Raw genomic sequence first — 15,787 nt, forward strand, 5'->3', positions numbered from 1 at the left:
CTCACGTTAGAAAAGGGGAAGCAGGAACTGACAGGTGCGTAACTTGCCTCAGTTCACACAGCTGGAGCAAGGCAGTCAGGCTATGAACCCATCAGCTCTGACCCCAGATCCCACACACTAGCCCAGTGATGGCGAACCTTTTGAGCTCGGCATGTCAGCATTTTGAAAAACCCTAACTTAACTCTGGTGCCGTGCCACATATAGAAATTTTTTGATATTTGCAACCATAGTAAAACAAAAGATTTATATTTTTGATATTTATTTTATATATTTAAATGCCATTTAACAAAGAAAAATCAACCAAAAAAATGAGTTCGCGTGTCACCTCTGACACGCGTGTCATAGGTTCGCCATCACTGCCTAAACAGTGGCATCAACCACCTTTTCTGTGAGAATTACAGTTTGTTAACCTTTGTAAAGGGGTGACCATCAGATGAAGCATTCAATACGTATTTGTGGGATTCATGTTAAGTGATTGTCCCAATAAGGGAGATAATTGGCTATAACACTAAGCAGAAAGGGAAAGTACCCTATAAATAAAGATTGTGGGAAGAATGATAACTTAATTCTGGGACTATTACTGAGAAGTGGTTTATGTCTAAACCTTTCAACATGGTGTGAAGCCTGGTAATATGCTGTTATTTTGCCCTGTGACTGATTTTCTCTAGGTACAGACTTTTCTACATCTCCTGTCTTTCTTGCCTAATGGGTTTTAATGGCCTCAGCTTCCCTTAAGGCCATTAGAATGAAATGGTAAAAATTAATATGAGAATTTGGAAAGGTTTGCTAATAGGATTGTCCTAGTTATGAAGATCAGTTATTGGTGGTCAATTATGGGTGGTTTTTTTTTTTTTTTTTTAGGTTGAGTTTATGCCATCTTGTGGGATGAAGTTTTTAAACTTACAAGTGACCCCATCAGAAAGATCAGAAGGGCATAGGGGGAGGAGAGAGAACCCCAAGTCCCATTGGTTTACTTCTGATGCGCATGAACTTGTGTGTGTGTGGCGGGGGGGAGGGTTCTAGACCCTAAGAGGAAGTCATTGTGTCTGTCCCACCTGCCACGGAGGGTTTGTGATGACAACATTGGAAGGGGATGAGGCCATTATTTATAACTAGAGGCCCGATGCACGAAATTCATGCAAGGGGCTCGGCGGCTGCCCTTGGCCCTTGCAGCCCTGGCTTTGTCTGGAAAGTCGTTCAGCTGTCCAGTCTAATTAGCATATTATGCTTTTATTATTATAGATACTGAACTTTTATAAACAACTGCACCTTGACAGTTGGGGGATGTTTAAACAAACAAAAATACATACCACATCTTAGCGGAAATAATATGCATCCTCATCCAGTATGGAAATATGCTGTAATATACTGTTCAAAGAGAAAGAGCAGGTGCAGAGTTGGGAATGCAGTGTGGTTACAGGTCTGCAAAGCAAGCAAACCAAAGCTTTTCCAAGGATGAAGCCCGGACGTGCAGTTCACCTCAGTGTGAACCTGGTTTTCTCCATGTGGTGGGCCCTGCACGTGGAGAGCGCTGAGGGAGGACTGGGATTCTTTTTCTCTCCCTTCTACTTTTCCGTCTTTGCTAAGTTTTCTGTAATGATCACGTAAACCGAGGTTTTAAAAAATGAAAGTGACATTGTATATAATGGGGGGAAAGTCAAGTTGATCTCTAAGCCTGTTTCACAAAGGATTCGAAAGCCGTAAACTTCTTACAAAAAGAAAACCTCTGTGAACACAAAAACGTTGAATGTCAAAGCATTAAACAGAATCCTCTTATTTGCTGGCAGCGCTTCAAGGAATGGCAATTTGATTCTATTAACCGGTGCATTTTGTTTTTGAAAAGCCCCAAGAGAAATCATCTTAGGCAGGAATGTCCCCGGCGCCAAGCTTCAGAACTGCGGGGTGTGGGATGGATGCCTCAGCACAGCCATGGCGCTTCTTCCATCTCTTTGACCTTCGGGGAGTCAGAGCCTGACGGGTCTCTGTGATGTGGAGCTGTGCTCAGTGGTGTTTGCCCAAGCGGCGCCAAAGAGGGACACACCATCCAACTCAGGAGGGAGAGGGAGCTCCTGCGTGGGCTCTGGTCTGGGGGGGAGGGGGTCCCCTCTGGGAGGACGGAGCCCAGCCCAGACCGGAAGGTGGAGGAAGAAAGACCTCCTTCCCACGCACAGCACTGGGGAGACTTGGGCTTGACGTCGAAAGAAGTGAGACATACTCGACTATAGAATAACTCTCTGTGTGACCTGGGGCAAGTTAGCACTTGCTCCCCCCGAGCCCTGGTTTCCTCAACTGTAAAATGGGGGTCATAACCTTTCCTCTTCCTCGAGGTGGGATCAGGGTGTGACAATATTCTGCAGACTCTAAGTGCCCCCACAGATGTGGGGGATCGCGACAATGAGTTCTAACTGGCATCGGCTTCTCTGAGGAAGCTTCTGAGTGCGTCCATGCCTGCCTTGGGCTGAACAGATAACCAGTAGCAACACCACCAATAGCTAGCATTTGGGGAGCACTAAGCACTGTCCTAAGGACTTTAAATGCATCACTTCACTTTAATCCTTAAGAGAATTTCAGAAGGTAGGTACTGTCATTGCCCCCATGTTACTAATGAGGAAATGAGGCACAGAGAGGTGAAGTGACTTGTCCAAGGCCACACAGCTAGCAGATGGAGGAGTGGGATTTGAATCCAGGCAGTCTGACTCTGGGATCTGACAGAAAGCTGCAGATGTCTTTCTCTGGCAGACGACGAGGAGGGGTTTGGGGTATTTATTAATGTTTATTAGTTGGTTGGCTTAGTTTCCTACATCTAAGAGCTGTTGGTGGTTGGGTTTGCTTTTCTGTAAGGGCTGCAAGTAAGAAAACCCACAGGTGGGCAGTGAGTGGGACAGAGGGAGGGTCCCATGACCGTGGTTGGAAACCTAGGCTGACTTCTCCTCGGGGTCTCCAGCAGCCAAAGGAACAGCACTGAGTGGGAAGGGACGGCCATTGTCTGGGTTACAGAAGTAGTTTCGAGGAACCCAGGAGGCAACCGAGGCAGCATTGGGAGGCCCTGGCTTCTTGCCGGCTGTTAGCTGGAGCCACCTTCTGCTAGGAGAGGCCACTCATAGTTCCCAGAGACTTCTGCAGCTCCAGCGGCCACCACAGTTTGTGTTGCGTGGGCTTTCTCAACATGGCCTCTCAATTCATCAGGCCATCAGGGAGAGTGAGTCTGCTCGTAGGGACCCCAGCTGATGAGGGGGTGTCTCTGGTCCTAGGTTGGATGGGAACAGTTTTTCTTGCAGAAGTAGCCTAACCTGAAAGAAATCCCCTGTGCTTTTGACATGAACGATAGCATCAGGAATCCTTTCATATTCAATAAGACACATGTCTCCTTGCTGCCATCTCTCCAAACACAGGCAACCCCAGTTATTCTGCTCGAGATGCGATAGGGTCCTAAGCAAAGACCTGCATTTGGATACGTGGTCCTTTCGTTGGGCGGTTTGGGTTTCGGATGAGGTTTGTTTTGGTGTCAGTGGCCATGGCAGGGAGCCACCTTTGTCTTTGACTTTCTAGATTGGGAGTTTCCCAGTCCAGCTGTCATAGGTGGTGTAGAAAACAAAAAAGATTTAAAATACACAACTGTGTCCCACATCTTTGCTTAAACATCACTTCACAGGGACAGTTTGTCTCCATTCCTGCCCTGTAGGTCAGCTGCAGCATTTGCATATTTCTAATTACTGATGCATTGAGAGTGTTTAATGCGTCCTCAGTGCGGGGGTGGAAGAGGTCTGAGCAGCGCCTTCCTGCCCACGCCGTCTCTCCAGGACCTACCACCGCAGGCACTTACTGGCTGATGTCTGACCGCTTGGTGTTTTGTTTCACAGGAACAGACAACCTACAGATAACTGTCACCCCAAACCCGGAGTCGTTTCCTCCCGGGAAATTGTCCCTGATTTCACCAACATGGCCTTTCTCCGAAGTCCAGTCTTCCTCCGCAGTGGATAGAATCAAGGATGTGCTGGGCCCGACCCCTGACAACACCAGCGTGCTGCCGTTCACCCGAACACCTCCTCCCAAGACACACCGCAGGCCTCGGGCTCACGGGGACCTCTCTGCTTCCCCTCACCAAGGGAGCGGATATAGCGCCTCCCTCGAGCCTTCCAAGGATTCCACCGAGTCACCGGTCCAGCCAAGACCGCCAGGGGGAAGAGAAACAGCCGGTGTGTCAGGTTTGCCTCACACTAGCATGCTCCCCACATTGCCCACTGTCCCCTCGGGGACGTCCTTGAGCCCTGTCCTCCCGTCTCAGCCAGTATGGGTAGGGGCTCCTTCCATCTCAGAACGACATTCTCTGAGGTCAGACATCCTCCCGCTTCTCCCTCCATCTCCATCCCCTTCATTGGCTCCTGACTCGCCTCATTCCATCATCTTTTCTAAGCCAACCGGGCGACCCACCACAGCGCCTTTAGTCCCCCAAACAGCTCCAACTGACTGCTCTCCAAGTCAGAGCGTGGCTAAACCCCGAAACCCACTTACTGATGAAAGGAACCATACTCCATCCCCAAATGCCCAGGATTTAATAAGCATCCCTCGTCTAGGTTTCTCTGGATCTTCAGCAAAGCAGTATTCGGAGCTGTCCCCCACGGAGGATCCTCGCACAGCAGGCTCCCCCACACCAGAGTTTCTGAGGTCCGGGCCAGACCTGGCCCATCGGTCTCCCCCTCCCCCAGCACTTGGAAGTCTTCACCTGCCCCATGGAACTCCCTCCTGGTCAAGCTTGGAAGCGGCATCAAGGCCTGCATCCACCCAGCCAGTCACAGCGGAGGTGGCCGAAACGGTGCACAAGGGGGCGTCTCTGCCAGCTCTGAAGAGTGGGGCTGTGCCCTCACTTTCCCAGACCGCTGAGTCGGGGGCAGTGGAAATGACCAACAGGACACTAGCCCCCGCCACTGCAAAGGACTCCACTAACCCGCTGCACCTGTCAGCAGCTCCAGAGAATTCTGAAGGGCCCGTCCTTTCAGCAGAACACACATCTTCCTCTTTGGTGCCTTCTCCTCTGCCTCCCACCACAGCCGGCCAAGGACAAGCCCTCCTTTCTGGGGAGGTTCCTGCATCACCCTCCAAGGGCGCAGTGGCAGATTCTCCCACTGTCTTGCAACCGGCAGGGAACCATGCCTCTCCATCCACCCCGCCCCGAATGCCAACTTCTCAGGGAGAGGGCCACGGTGGACCCCCTCCTACTGCCGCTACCGACTTCCTCCTCTCAAGCACATTTCCTAACCTCCTTGCCGCCTCTTGGATGTTCTCGCTACAGAAAGAAGGTGGCAGGACAGCTGTCCCAAGGAAAAACGAAAGGGCAAATTTGACAGTTGCTCTCCAGACCTTCCAAAGTAAAGAGATTCCGAGTCTTCACACTCTAAATGGATTCACCTCTGCTTTCAGCACTGATCCTATTTCATCCACTGTCCGTACAACGCCAAGAACAAACCTTGCTTCAGAATTATCTCCACGTTCTCTCCCCGCCACACGAGTTGCCCAGACTGTTTCCCCATCTCCCGGCTTTTCCAGCAGCAAGCCAGAGACGGATGCAGCTGCGGCGGGCCATTCGGAGCTGCCAGTTTCAACTTCCAAACAGGTGACGGCACTTCCCTCCTCCACTGAGGTCTATGATTTCTCAACAATGGGAAGCGTGAAAAAGCCAGCGGTCACAGATGTGTTCCGGAGTTCCCTTTCCGCAGAAACTGGATCCCTTTCCACAGAACCAACGATATCTGGCTTGCTGCAGCAAACAAATTATGCTATAAATGGGCACACAATTAACTCCACAAGTTGGAAACCTCACTCAGCTTCCTCTCCTGCCCCCAGTGTTTTAGCTTCAGCTGTTAATACAATAGACCCCCAGAATCTCAAAGACACGGCTGGGCATGTAGCAACTGCAGAAGGCTTTAGCATTCAGGATTCAGTCCTTGATACAGGCACCGACCAGCCCATCCAACAGTCAGATGTTACCATGGTTGGAAACCATACAGCTGTCTTGTCTGCAAGTAATAACCATTCCAGAGACTTCCGAGCAACTGAAGTTGAAGATGATCCATCCACAAGTCAACAAGTCATTTCTCATCCCCATGTACAGCGGCCTGTCCATCCAACATGGCCTCTCTCGCTACCCTCTCCGAGTCTGCCTTCCGCAGCTGGTTTGCAGGAGAAGTTTTCAGATGGAATGGATACAAGTTCCAAAATTTCCAGCAACTTCTACCCATCTCCTGCGGTACATGCTTCCACACCATTCCAGAGTATCCCGAGATATCACTCTACTGCTGAATCTCCTCTGTCAACCAGGGCCTCACTCAGGACCCCATCCAAAGTGCTTCCGCCTTCTCAGCGCCCCAAGAAATGGACAGGTGCAGCCACTAATGCAGGAAGTTTGTTTCCTGGTACCCAGAAAACAGGTATGACTGCTCCTGTGGCCAAAGCATCTTCAAGCTCAACACAGATACCCAGCTTTGCTCAGGAGCAGACACACCCTTCCACGCTGGTGAAAGACTCAGCAGCCCCAAATAGTCATGCCCTTGACCCTCTGCCGACTTGGTGTTTTTGAAAGTATTCAGAATTTAAGTGTCCTTATTACCGACCATAGCTTTGCTATAACTGGCATTCTCATTGTGCTTAATTGACTTAATGAGCCTAAGGTATGTGGCCTGAATTTCAGAGCACAGAGACTTCTCATCCCAGCAAACTCATCAGTTACATCTATTCATCACCTCAAGGGATGTGGGCACTGTGGGCCAGGGACAAACTTTGCTTTTTCTCTCTTTACAGTGGACTTTGCAGTGGCGTCCAAGGCAGAACCAACAGCAGCTGCAGCAGCATCCACGTTGCTCCTGAGGAAACCAAGTCTGGCGGCGCTGTCTGCAGCCCTGGTCGCTAAGGGCACTGGCAGCAGCCCTTCGGCCGTGGCCTCTGGATTAGTCAAGAGCAGTTTGACCACTGCTCTAGCTAGACATGTCACAAACAACACGGCATCGGGCCCAAAGGCGACACCAGGGGCAGGCCACCCAGCCTCCTCGTTCACGCCAACCTACATGTTTGCAAAATCAGCACACACCACGAGCACTCACACAGCCATGCCAGGGAACACGGGCACCGCCTCCGGCCTGTTGTCCACAACACACCTCCCCAGGAAGCCACAAGCCATGCACACGAACCTCCCAAACCCCACCAACCCAGACCTGCCCAGGGCGTCCACCACACGCTCGCTGACAATCACCGCAGCCTTGACGTCCGTCACCGCACCAGTTAGGGCCACGCGGTTGCCGCCTCTGCTGGCAGAAAACCCAAATGCCGCTCTTCCCGCGGTGTCGACGGCTGTGGTCACAACTGGCAAAATGGCGTCCAACCTGGAGTGTCAGATGTCCAGTAAACTCCTGGTGAAGACAGGTAAGACTCCACTCTCCTGACTTGACTTGGAGCAGCAAGCACATGATGGCTTCAGAGAGGCAACAGAATTATTAGATTTCTTTGAGATCAGTGATTTTCACCAGGGGCAGTTTAGCTCCCCCTCCCCCGGGGATATTTGCACATCTGGAGATGTGGGGGGGGGGGGGAGGTGTCTTGAAGGGCAGGGAGGGTGCGTTGGCACCTGATGAGATAGAGACGAGAGAGGCTGCTAAGCATCCTACAATGCCCAGGATGCTTGACGACAAAGAACAGTTCAGCAGCCCAAAATGTCAGTAGTGCCAGGGTTGGGAACCCCTGATCTTTATCCAGTGACGGAGGGTAAGACAAGCGTTTTGTGACACCATCTAGACTCGGGACCAGTCCTGAAATCAGAGGCCCCTCGGAAACCAGTTCGGCCAGGGGTCTGAGGAAGCACAGGTTTTGCCTGCAGTGATGTTTCCCAGGCATGAATGCTGTGTTAGTAAATAGACAACTTCGGGAAGCACCACGGAATTCAGAAAGCCTTTGTGTCATGGGTTTTCTCAATCAGCAGGTACTAACAGTACGGCTACGGTACACTGCGTGGGCACCTGGGCTTTCTTTTGATGTTAAAAAGGAGGCCTTGAAAATGTTGGGTGGTGGGTGCTATCTTTTCAGCCCCACCTCTCAGTGGCACCAAAGCAGACCAAGAAGGCACAGGGTCCTTTTCATAGTGTGGTAGTGTTTGCTACAAAAAGCATCAGATACAGTGTTTGAAAGAGCATGCCAATGTCGAATGCCTGCATCCCTCCTTCCTCTTCACCCCACAAAGAACTAAATGAGATTATTTCTTGAGGCATATCCTATGCTACGGATATGAAACTAGGCATAGCAGAAAGTACAGTATTTCTTCCTATATCTCAAGAAATTATACCATCTGGTTTCCCACTTCCCCTCCCCCTTGCTCTCCAACTCTATGCCACCTCCTCTGAGTGACAACCTCAACCGCCTGGATGCAGAAGTCTGGAACATTCTCCCCCTCCCATCTTCCCCAACCCCCTGGCTCCCCAGCCACACCCTGTCAGTCACCAGTTCCTTTCAGTTCTCCTGGAACACGCTTTCTCTCCATCACAGCTACCACTTCCCTAGTTCACCTTGTCACGATCGCTCACCTAAATTTCTGCAACAAATGGCCAAATTTATCTCTCTGCCTTCAGACTCCATCTCCCTCCGCCCACCAGCCTGTTCTCCAGTCTGCAGTTAAAGGAACCTTCTAAAATGCATGCCTTTATTCAAAACCCTTCACTTCCCGTTGCTCTCAGAACCAAGCCTAAACACATACACTGAAATACTTCACTCTTCTCCCCTGTGCCTTTGCACATCTAGTTCAAGGAACCACACTCCCTCCGCTGGGAGTGGGTGGGAGTGGGTTCCCCCCCTGGCAAGCTCACTCCCATTATCCTTCAGGACTCAGCAGAAGCACCAGGAACCCTTCCTAAGTCCCCACGCCCTTGCCCAAGTCAGGGCTGGATGCTCCTCCTGGGGCCTCCAATAGCATCCTAGGCTTCCCTTCAAATAACACCTGTCAGTCAGTCACAAATGCTCTGGTCTCCATCCCCGTCTCTGTTGCTCTTGTGAGGTGGGGCCTGCCTTCCTGACTCAGGCTGCAGCACCTAGCTCAGCCCCTGCCCCTAAGCCAGCTCTTGGGGATGCTGTTGAGGGAATTCCCTTGTATGCAGACCCACCAGGGGCAGGTCCTGCTGAGCACCCTCTTCCCAAGTCAGAAGCAGCGTTGGTCTGAAATGAAGTGCCACCGGCATGATGGCTGTCTCTCCGCACAAATGGCTGGCAGGGCCTTCTTTCCTTAGGACGTGAGTGGGGCCCGCAGAGCTGCTACCCCAGCTCTGCCCTCATTGGACCTGCACTCACCGGCTTCGCGCAGAACTTGTGGGAGGTGTTGGCCGGGGAGGAGAGGAGGGCTCATGTGTTGGGGCGTCTGCTGCCTTACCCTGATGACCATACTTCGGTTCTGTCCCACAGTTCTCTTTCTGACGCAGAGGAGAGCGCAGATCAGTGAAACCTTGAAGCTCAGTATAGCCAAAGGGCTCACGCAGGCATTGCGCAAGGCTTTCCACCAGAATGACGTCTCGGCTCACGTAAGCCCCTTGCTTTGTCATCCGTCTAATCCGGTCTAGTCTTCCTCGGGGGACCAGAGTAGGTTCAGATCATTTTCCTCCCCCACTGGGTACCATAGCCACGGAGCATCTTTTTTTTTTTTTTTCCATTTTGGCAAATAGTTCATGTGTTGTTGTTGGGGGAAAAGGTCAAATCTTGAGGTGGAAAATTGATTTTTCTTAAAGCCTGGATATACTGTTTTAATCGGTCCTATTATCCCATTGTCTGGGAAAAGTATTTAGTAATTGTTCGTGTAATTCTCCAGAAATCATCCATTACTTCTTCCTTTATCTTCCCCGCCATTGTAAATAGTTAATGATTTATTTCGGGACATTTAAAAATTACTCTGACTTGTAATTGAGTCCAACTTTGCTCAAATTGCCAGCAGCAGACGGGGAAGTAAACACTTTTTTTTTTTTCCCCTCCAAACACTCTAATGCCAAGTACTATTTAACAACTGCTCGCTGTGATGGAAGCCTCACTTTACACGCTTTTGGTTTGATTCCAAGTTTTAAAGCAGTAAATGCAATTGGCAGTCGGTGGGCAACCCTTTGCAACACTTGGAACTGTTGCTCTGGCCTCTTCCTTTGATGTTTTGTTCTGCAGCTGCAGTTGGCTTGGTGGCCCTCTCCCCCCACTACCACACCAAGGACTAGGAATAAGGTTTGGTACATAATTTGCTGGCCGTTGTCAGTCTCTTTTATATAATTTTGAAAGAGAGAAAAAGAAAGAAACGCATTTCATGTGGGGCATCTGTGGTTTCTGTGGCAGAAACGTTATTTCAAAGTGGAAAACGTGGCCCAGCCAGCGTGGCTCAGTGGTTGAGCATCAACCTATGAACTAGGAGGTCATGGTTCAATTCCTGGTCAGGGCACATGCCCGGGTTGCGGGCTCAAAACTCAGTGTGGGGTGGGCAGGAGGCAGCTGATCAATGACTCTCTCATCATTGATGTGTCTATCTCTCTCTCCCTCTCCTTCTCCCTTCCTCTGTGAAATCAATAAAAATATATTTTTTTTAAAAAGAGAGAGTGAAAAATGTGAATGTTTCTATTGGTTGCCTGATAGAGGTTCCACTAAACTTCTCTCATTTGCAAACGACCTTCATAGTTTTTGCCTTTTCTGCATCTCCTCACAGACTGCTGTGACAGAATGTATAGTTTTTTTAATTGGCTCATTCTTAAGAACTTCAATACATACCTTTTGAAAGGATGTTTGATATTACCACCACAAATGGAAGTCCCTAAGAAAAGGGAATCATAAAAGTGAGAATAACGGAAGCAGCTTGTTAAATTCAAGCTAGACATGGTTGGCAAAAATGTGATTGTAAGGATTAGAGGGGTGTTAAAAGTAAGTACTCCCCAAAGTGAGACTCGGTCCTTAGGGTAATGAGAAGGACAGGGGCAGGAGTCACTTTCTCTCTGGCATCCCTACTGCTGTGTCCATGCTCCATCCAGAAGTAGCTTGTTCCACCGAGAGCCACCTTTAAACAATTTTTTTTTTATTTTCCAGTGACAGTTTATATTCAATATTACTTTGTATTAGTGTCAGGTGTACAGCATAGTGGTTAAACAATCATATATTTCACAAAGTAACCCTCCAATATTTCCAGTACCCACTCGGTGCCATACATAGTTATGACAATATCATTGACTATATTTCCTTTGCTGTTCTTCACATCCACGCGACTCTTTTGTAGCTACCAATTTATACTTCTTAATCCCTTTAACTCTTCCACCCAACCTCCAACCCCCCGCCCCTCTGGCAACCATCAGTCACCTAAAGCCGCCCGTCTGGAGCACCACCTTTGGAAACCAAATGTGGAGGAACCAGAGGCACACCCAGCCTGTTGCAAAACCAGTTTTCTTGATCTCTTGGGCAAAAGCATGTGACATTACTAATGGAGATGCCAAAACAAGGGGGGAAAGTGGGTGTTTAAAACACCCTGACTTATAATGAACAACATAAACTGATGAACAAAGACAGACCCAGAGACAGAGAGGCATCGATCAGACTGTCAAACTTCAGAGGGAAGGCAGGGGAGGGTGGGGGTAAAAGGGAGAGATCAACCAAAGGACTTGTATGCATGCATATAAGCCTAACCGATGGACACAGACACCAGGAGGGGGAGGGCCTGAGGAGGGGGGAGGGGAGGGCAGTGGGGGAATAAGGACACATATGTAATACCTTAATCAATAAAGAAAATAAAGAAACCACAAAAGAACACCCTGACTTGTTAATATAAAACACGAAGAAAGCAAAAATAAATAGTAGAATCTAAAGCCTCAAAACCTTCCAGTTGGGTTAAGAAGAGCTCAGATTATCATATCTCTTAGGACTCTCGGCTCTAAGAGAAACTTTCTCCATGGCCCACCCCCACCTCAATCTTGAACCAACTACATGTCAAGAATGGGGTGGCGTCTAAACCATTCTTCTCTCAGCTTCTAGAGAGAGGAAGTCACCTCATATACTGTTTGACCCCTGTCCTGAAAGTGCCCCCACTTGTTCTCTCACTTCTGCCTTTTAATTTCCGTAAATGATGAGCAATATAATAAAGCTATTTTTTAGCATGCCGTTTCCTGGAAATCTGTTTTGCCTGCCATCTTGGGAGATAATTGGTGCTCACAGGAGTATCCTGAATCCCTTAAGGAATCAAAAATGCGCAGATTTAATTCTGTTCCATGTAGGTTCAAAATATAGTTTATATTTTGTTGTATTCTGATATTTTGAGTCTTGCCTATCTATGTCTGCTTTATAGGGTTGTTAGAATATTTGTTGAACGAGAACATCCTCTTCCCCAGACATGCTAAATGGTCCTAGGAAACACCAAGAACTTAAAGTGGAAACGAGCACTGAGTTCTGTGGGTCCGTTTGTTTTGCAGGTGGACATTCTGGAACATTCTCATAACGTCACAGTTGGTTACTATGCCACCAAAGGGAGGCTGGTGTACTTGCCTGCCGTGGTGATCGAAATGCTGGGTGTTTATGGGGTCAGCAACGTCACTGCAGATCTGAAGCAACATACCCCAAGCTTGCAGTCCGTGGCGGCACTCGCCTCCCTGTGGCATCCCCAGCCTGCAGGCCACTTCCAGCTGAAAACAGGCAAGTAGCTCAGGACGAAAGGATTCTATCGGTTCTGGGACCAGGGGCAGTGCCAAGAAGACACCCGTTTAAAAACTCCATTGCTAACTGCTCTGTCATCTCTTGTTCCTTCCCCAAACGGCGTGCTAATCAAATGCCCAAGTGCCCTGCACATCAGCCTAATTTTTTCCTGGATTTACTAGAAATATTTCTTCACAGGAGCCTTTCTTCCTACCGTATATGATTGGTACTTTTGTGCACCAAGTACTGTAGTTTTTATTTTGTTTTTTGTATTATGGGTACTGATAAGAGCTAAGTAGCCATAAAATCTATGCTTTGGAGCAACACATTGCAGATGCCACTGAATTAGAATCTCTGAGCTTCTGCCTTGGGATCTTTCTTCCAAGGTTCCTGCTGATTCCAAGCCACAAGCAAAGAGAAACCATTGAAATGGAAAGACTCAGTCAACTTAGTCATGCAGGTTATTTGATTATTTTCCCCCTCCAAAGAATCAGAAGGCATTTTGATGCCTTGGGTTATTTTTTTAAAGTATCTTGGAGCAGATGTCTCCATACTCCAATCAAATGAAACCACAAAATCTTTTGCACTGGGAGGGCCTCGGGTCTCATCACACTTCCAATTCTTCTTCTAAATCATGTTCAGAGCCACATCTGAAACTACAGCCAAACCTTGTCTCCCTTCCTTGCCTGATTGCTCTGATGTAAAAATTGTGGTTTTATATTATGACGGCTATTAAGCCCGAGTGCGGATTTATGACTCTCGTTCTAGTGCTTCAGTTTGTGAGCCAGTCCGACAACATACAGTCCTGCAGGTTTGCTCAGACGATGGAGCAGAGGCTACAGAAGGCCTTCCAGGATGCCGAGAGGAAGGTGCTGAGTACCCACAGCAACCTGACGACTCAGGTGAGGAGGGCGCTTGAGCCGTGTGGTCGACGGAGGCCAGTCGTAATGCAGATAGATGTTGGCAAGAGGTGACTTGGTCCCCCGTTTCAAAGCTTCCTGGGGTGGATGTTACTTTGTGCTTAGGGCGTGTGATGTAGGCAGGAGACGGTGCCACTCTGGGGCCACGGAGTCGAGTCAGTCCCGGCACCGGTGAGGCTGTCTGGGATATGGGTGCTGTGTCGCTCTCTACCTTCTGTGGTTTGGGATTTTATATCTATTTTCCCACATGAAGATGCCTCAGGCCTTTCCAATTCATTCATTATTTTTAAAAATTGAACTGGAATATACTATATAAGATATGTCAGATGTCTCATATAAAATGAATCATTTTTAATTAACTCACTAAGATGTGCCTATTCTGTGATTTTCATTGAGTCATTTTACAGATATCCATGTGAACAGTCACCTTACTTTACACACACACACACACACACACACACACACACACACACACACAGTATATTTAGGGCTTCCTGTGTGCCAGGACTGTGCTAGGTGTTTAATGAATGCTTTGCTACATAATACTTAAAACTTCCTTCGGGGGTTTATCATCACCATTTCACAGACGAGGACATGGAGAGAAAGGTGAGAAACGTCCAGAAGGTCACATGGTTGGTAAAAAATAGAACAAAGACTTGAGCCAAAGCCCATACTGTGATTCATCGTGCTACACTGGCATCAATGCAATGCAGAAATGGGGCCCTTGGTGAAACTTTCGACAAACACATGGATTATTTCCCAGGAAAATCCTACTCCTGGTTTACTATATTTCAGTTTCCTGGATTTTCAGTAGGTATGCTATGAAAAGTCTTTCTCAGACCCCCCCCCCTTTTTTTTGCAATTGTGTAGATACCATCCCACTAAAGACAGATGCTTCTTAATGGTATTTATCCAGCCACCAAATTTCTCTAATTAACTGAACAAGCCAATGTCTCTGTTTTCACTAAACCAAAAGCCTTTGCAATAAAACCCAGTGGTTTCGAAATTGACATTTAGCATAAGTGAATTATCAGCAAAGCCAAGACGATGTAGAAAGCATTCAATTTAATTTGAATGAGAAGCTTTCCTTTTCTAGATCAATCCAAAGTGCAAGTATCTCATTATGATTTGGTTTATTTTAGACTAAGATTTAAAAACGTGTCACAGACTTACGATTTATGTAGGGAGTATGACTCAGCTCTTTGGTGGGAGATCTTTTTTTCTGATGGGATTTGGAACTCATAGGTACAACCTGCTTAGAGCTAGAATATGCTCTGTTCAGGAAGCACAGACCTACTGAGCACCTGCTAGTCATCAGGCCCTGGGAGGGACGCCGAGATAAAAAAGCGGCCCTTGGCTTTAGCAAGGAAGAGACCTTTCTTGGAAAAGACTACAACAGGCAATTTGAAAATTGTATCTAAGTAGATTTTGAATGCTCTTGAGAGTATCAACAGCTTTTTTTTAAAAAAATATGTTTTTATTGATTTTTAGAGCGAGAAGAAGGGAGAGGGCTAGAGAGCTAGAAACATTGATGGGAGAGAAGCATCATCGATAGGCTGCCTCCTGCATGCTCCCTTCTGGGAACCGAGCTCACCACCCGGGCATGTGTCCTGATCAGGAATCGAACCCTGACCTTCTGGTTCATAGGTAGATACTCAACCACTGAGCCATGCTGGCCAGGCAACAGCTCTTTTTAAAAAATCTTTATTGTTGAAAGCATTACATAGGTCCTCCTTCACAGCTCTAGAAATGAATGGCTAACTAGGTGAATTGGTTTATTAAGCCCATTTCTCTTCTTGCCTTGGCTGATAGGAAGCCCAGAGACAAAGTTGTTGCCTGGGTTTAGTAACCCTCTTAGCCCCTATGTCATGCATAGAAAGCTGTATGATAGCCATTCCCCTGGGATTGTCTTTAATCTGTTTTTCCAGAACCTGGTTTTGTAATTATAACTTTCCATTTCATTGTATTAAATATAATTTGTGAAGCACTTTGGATTCTCTGTGGAATAAGACCATGTAAATATTTAATTAATTTGTTTAGAGAATTATTGAAAACGTGACTTACAATTATTTTTTTTACTTGTATAGCGTTGATATTAGAGGGTAGATTACAGTTGACTCGATTAAGAAATTTTGGTGCAGCCGTAGCTGGTTTGGTTCAGTGGATAGAGCATCAGCCTGTGGACTGAAGGGTCCCAGGTT

The 15,787-nt window shown here is 47.8% G+C and overlaps 1 protein-coding gene across 2 annotated transcripts in view; it reads left to right on the forward strand.

The window, feature by feature from the left end:
• The first annotated feature begins 4,222 nt into the window (after positions 1–4,222).
• KIAA1549L (KIAA1549 like) overlaps positions 4,223–15,787 on the forward strand; it is a 98,547-nt gene continuing 86,982 nt past the window's right edge. For both annotated transcript variants that reach the window (XM_070427759.1, XM_070427760.1), the window contains exons 1-5: positions 4,223–6,425; positions 6,796–7,413; positions 9,433–9,548; positions 12,447–12,666; positions 13,435–13,568. In XM_070427759.1, the coding sequence (XP_070283860.1) occupies positions 4,223–6,425; positions 6,796–7,413; positions 9,433–9,548; positions 12,447–12,666; positions 13,435–13,568 (3,291 nt within the window). The remainder of the gene's footprint in view (positions 6,426–6,795; positions 7,414–9,432; positions 9,549–12,446; positions 12,667–13,434; positions 13,569–15,787) is intronic.

This window comes from Myotis yumanensis, unplaced genomic scaffold (genome assembly GCF_028538775.1).
Source record: "Myotis yumanensis isolate MYYU_CA2020_CCGP unplaced genomic scaffold, mMyoYum1.0.hap1 SCAF_10, whole genome shotgun sequence".
Classification (NCBI taxonomy): Eukaryota; Metazoa; Chordata; class Mammalia; order Chiroptera; family Vespertilionidae; genus Myotis; species Myotis yumanensis.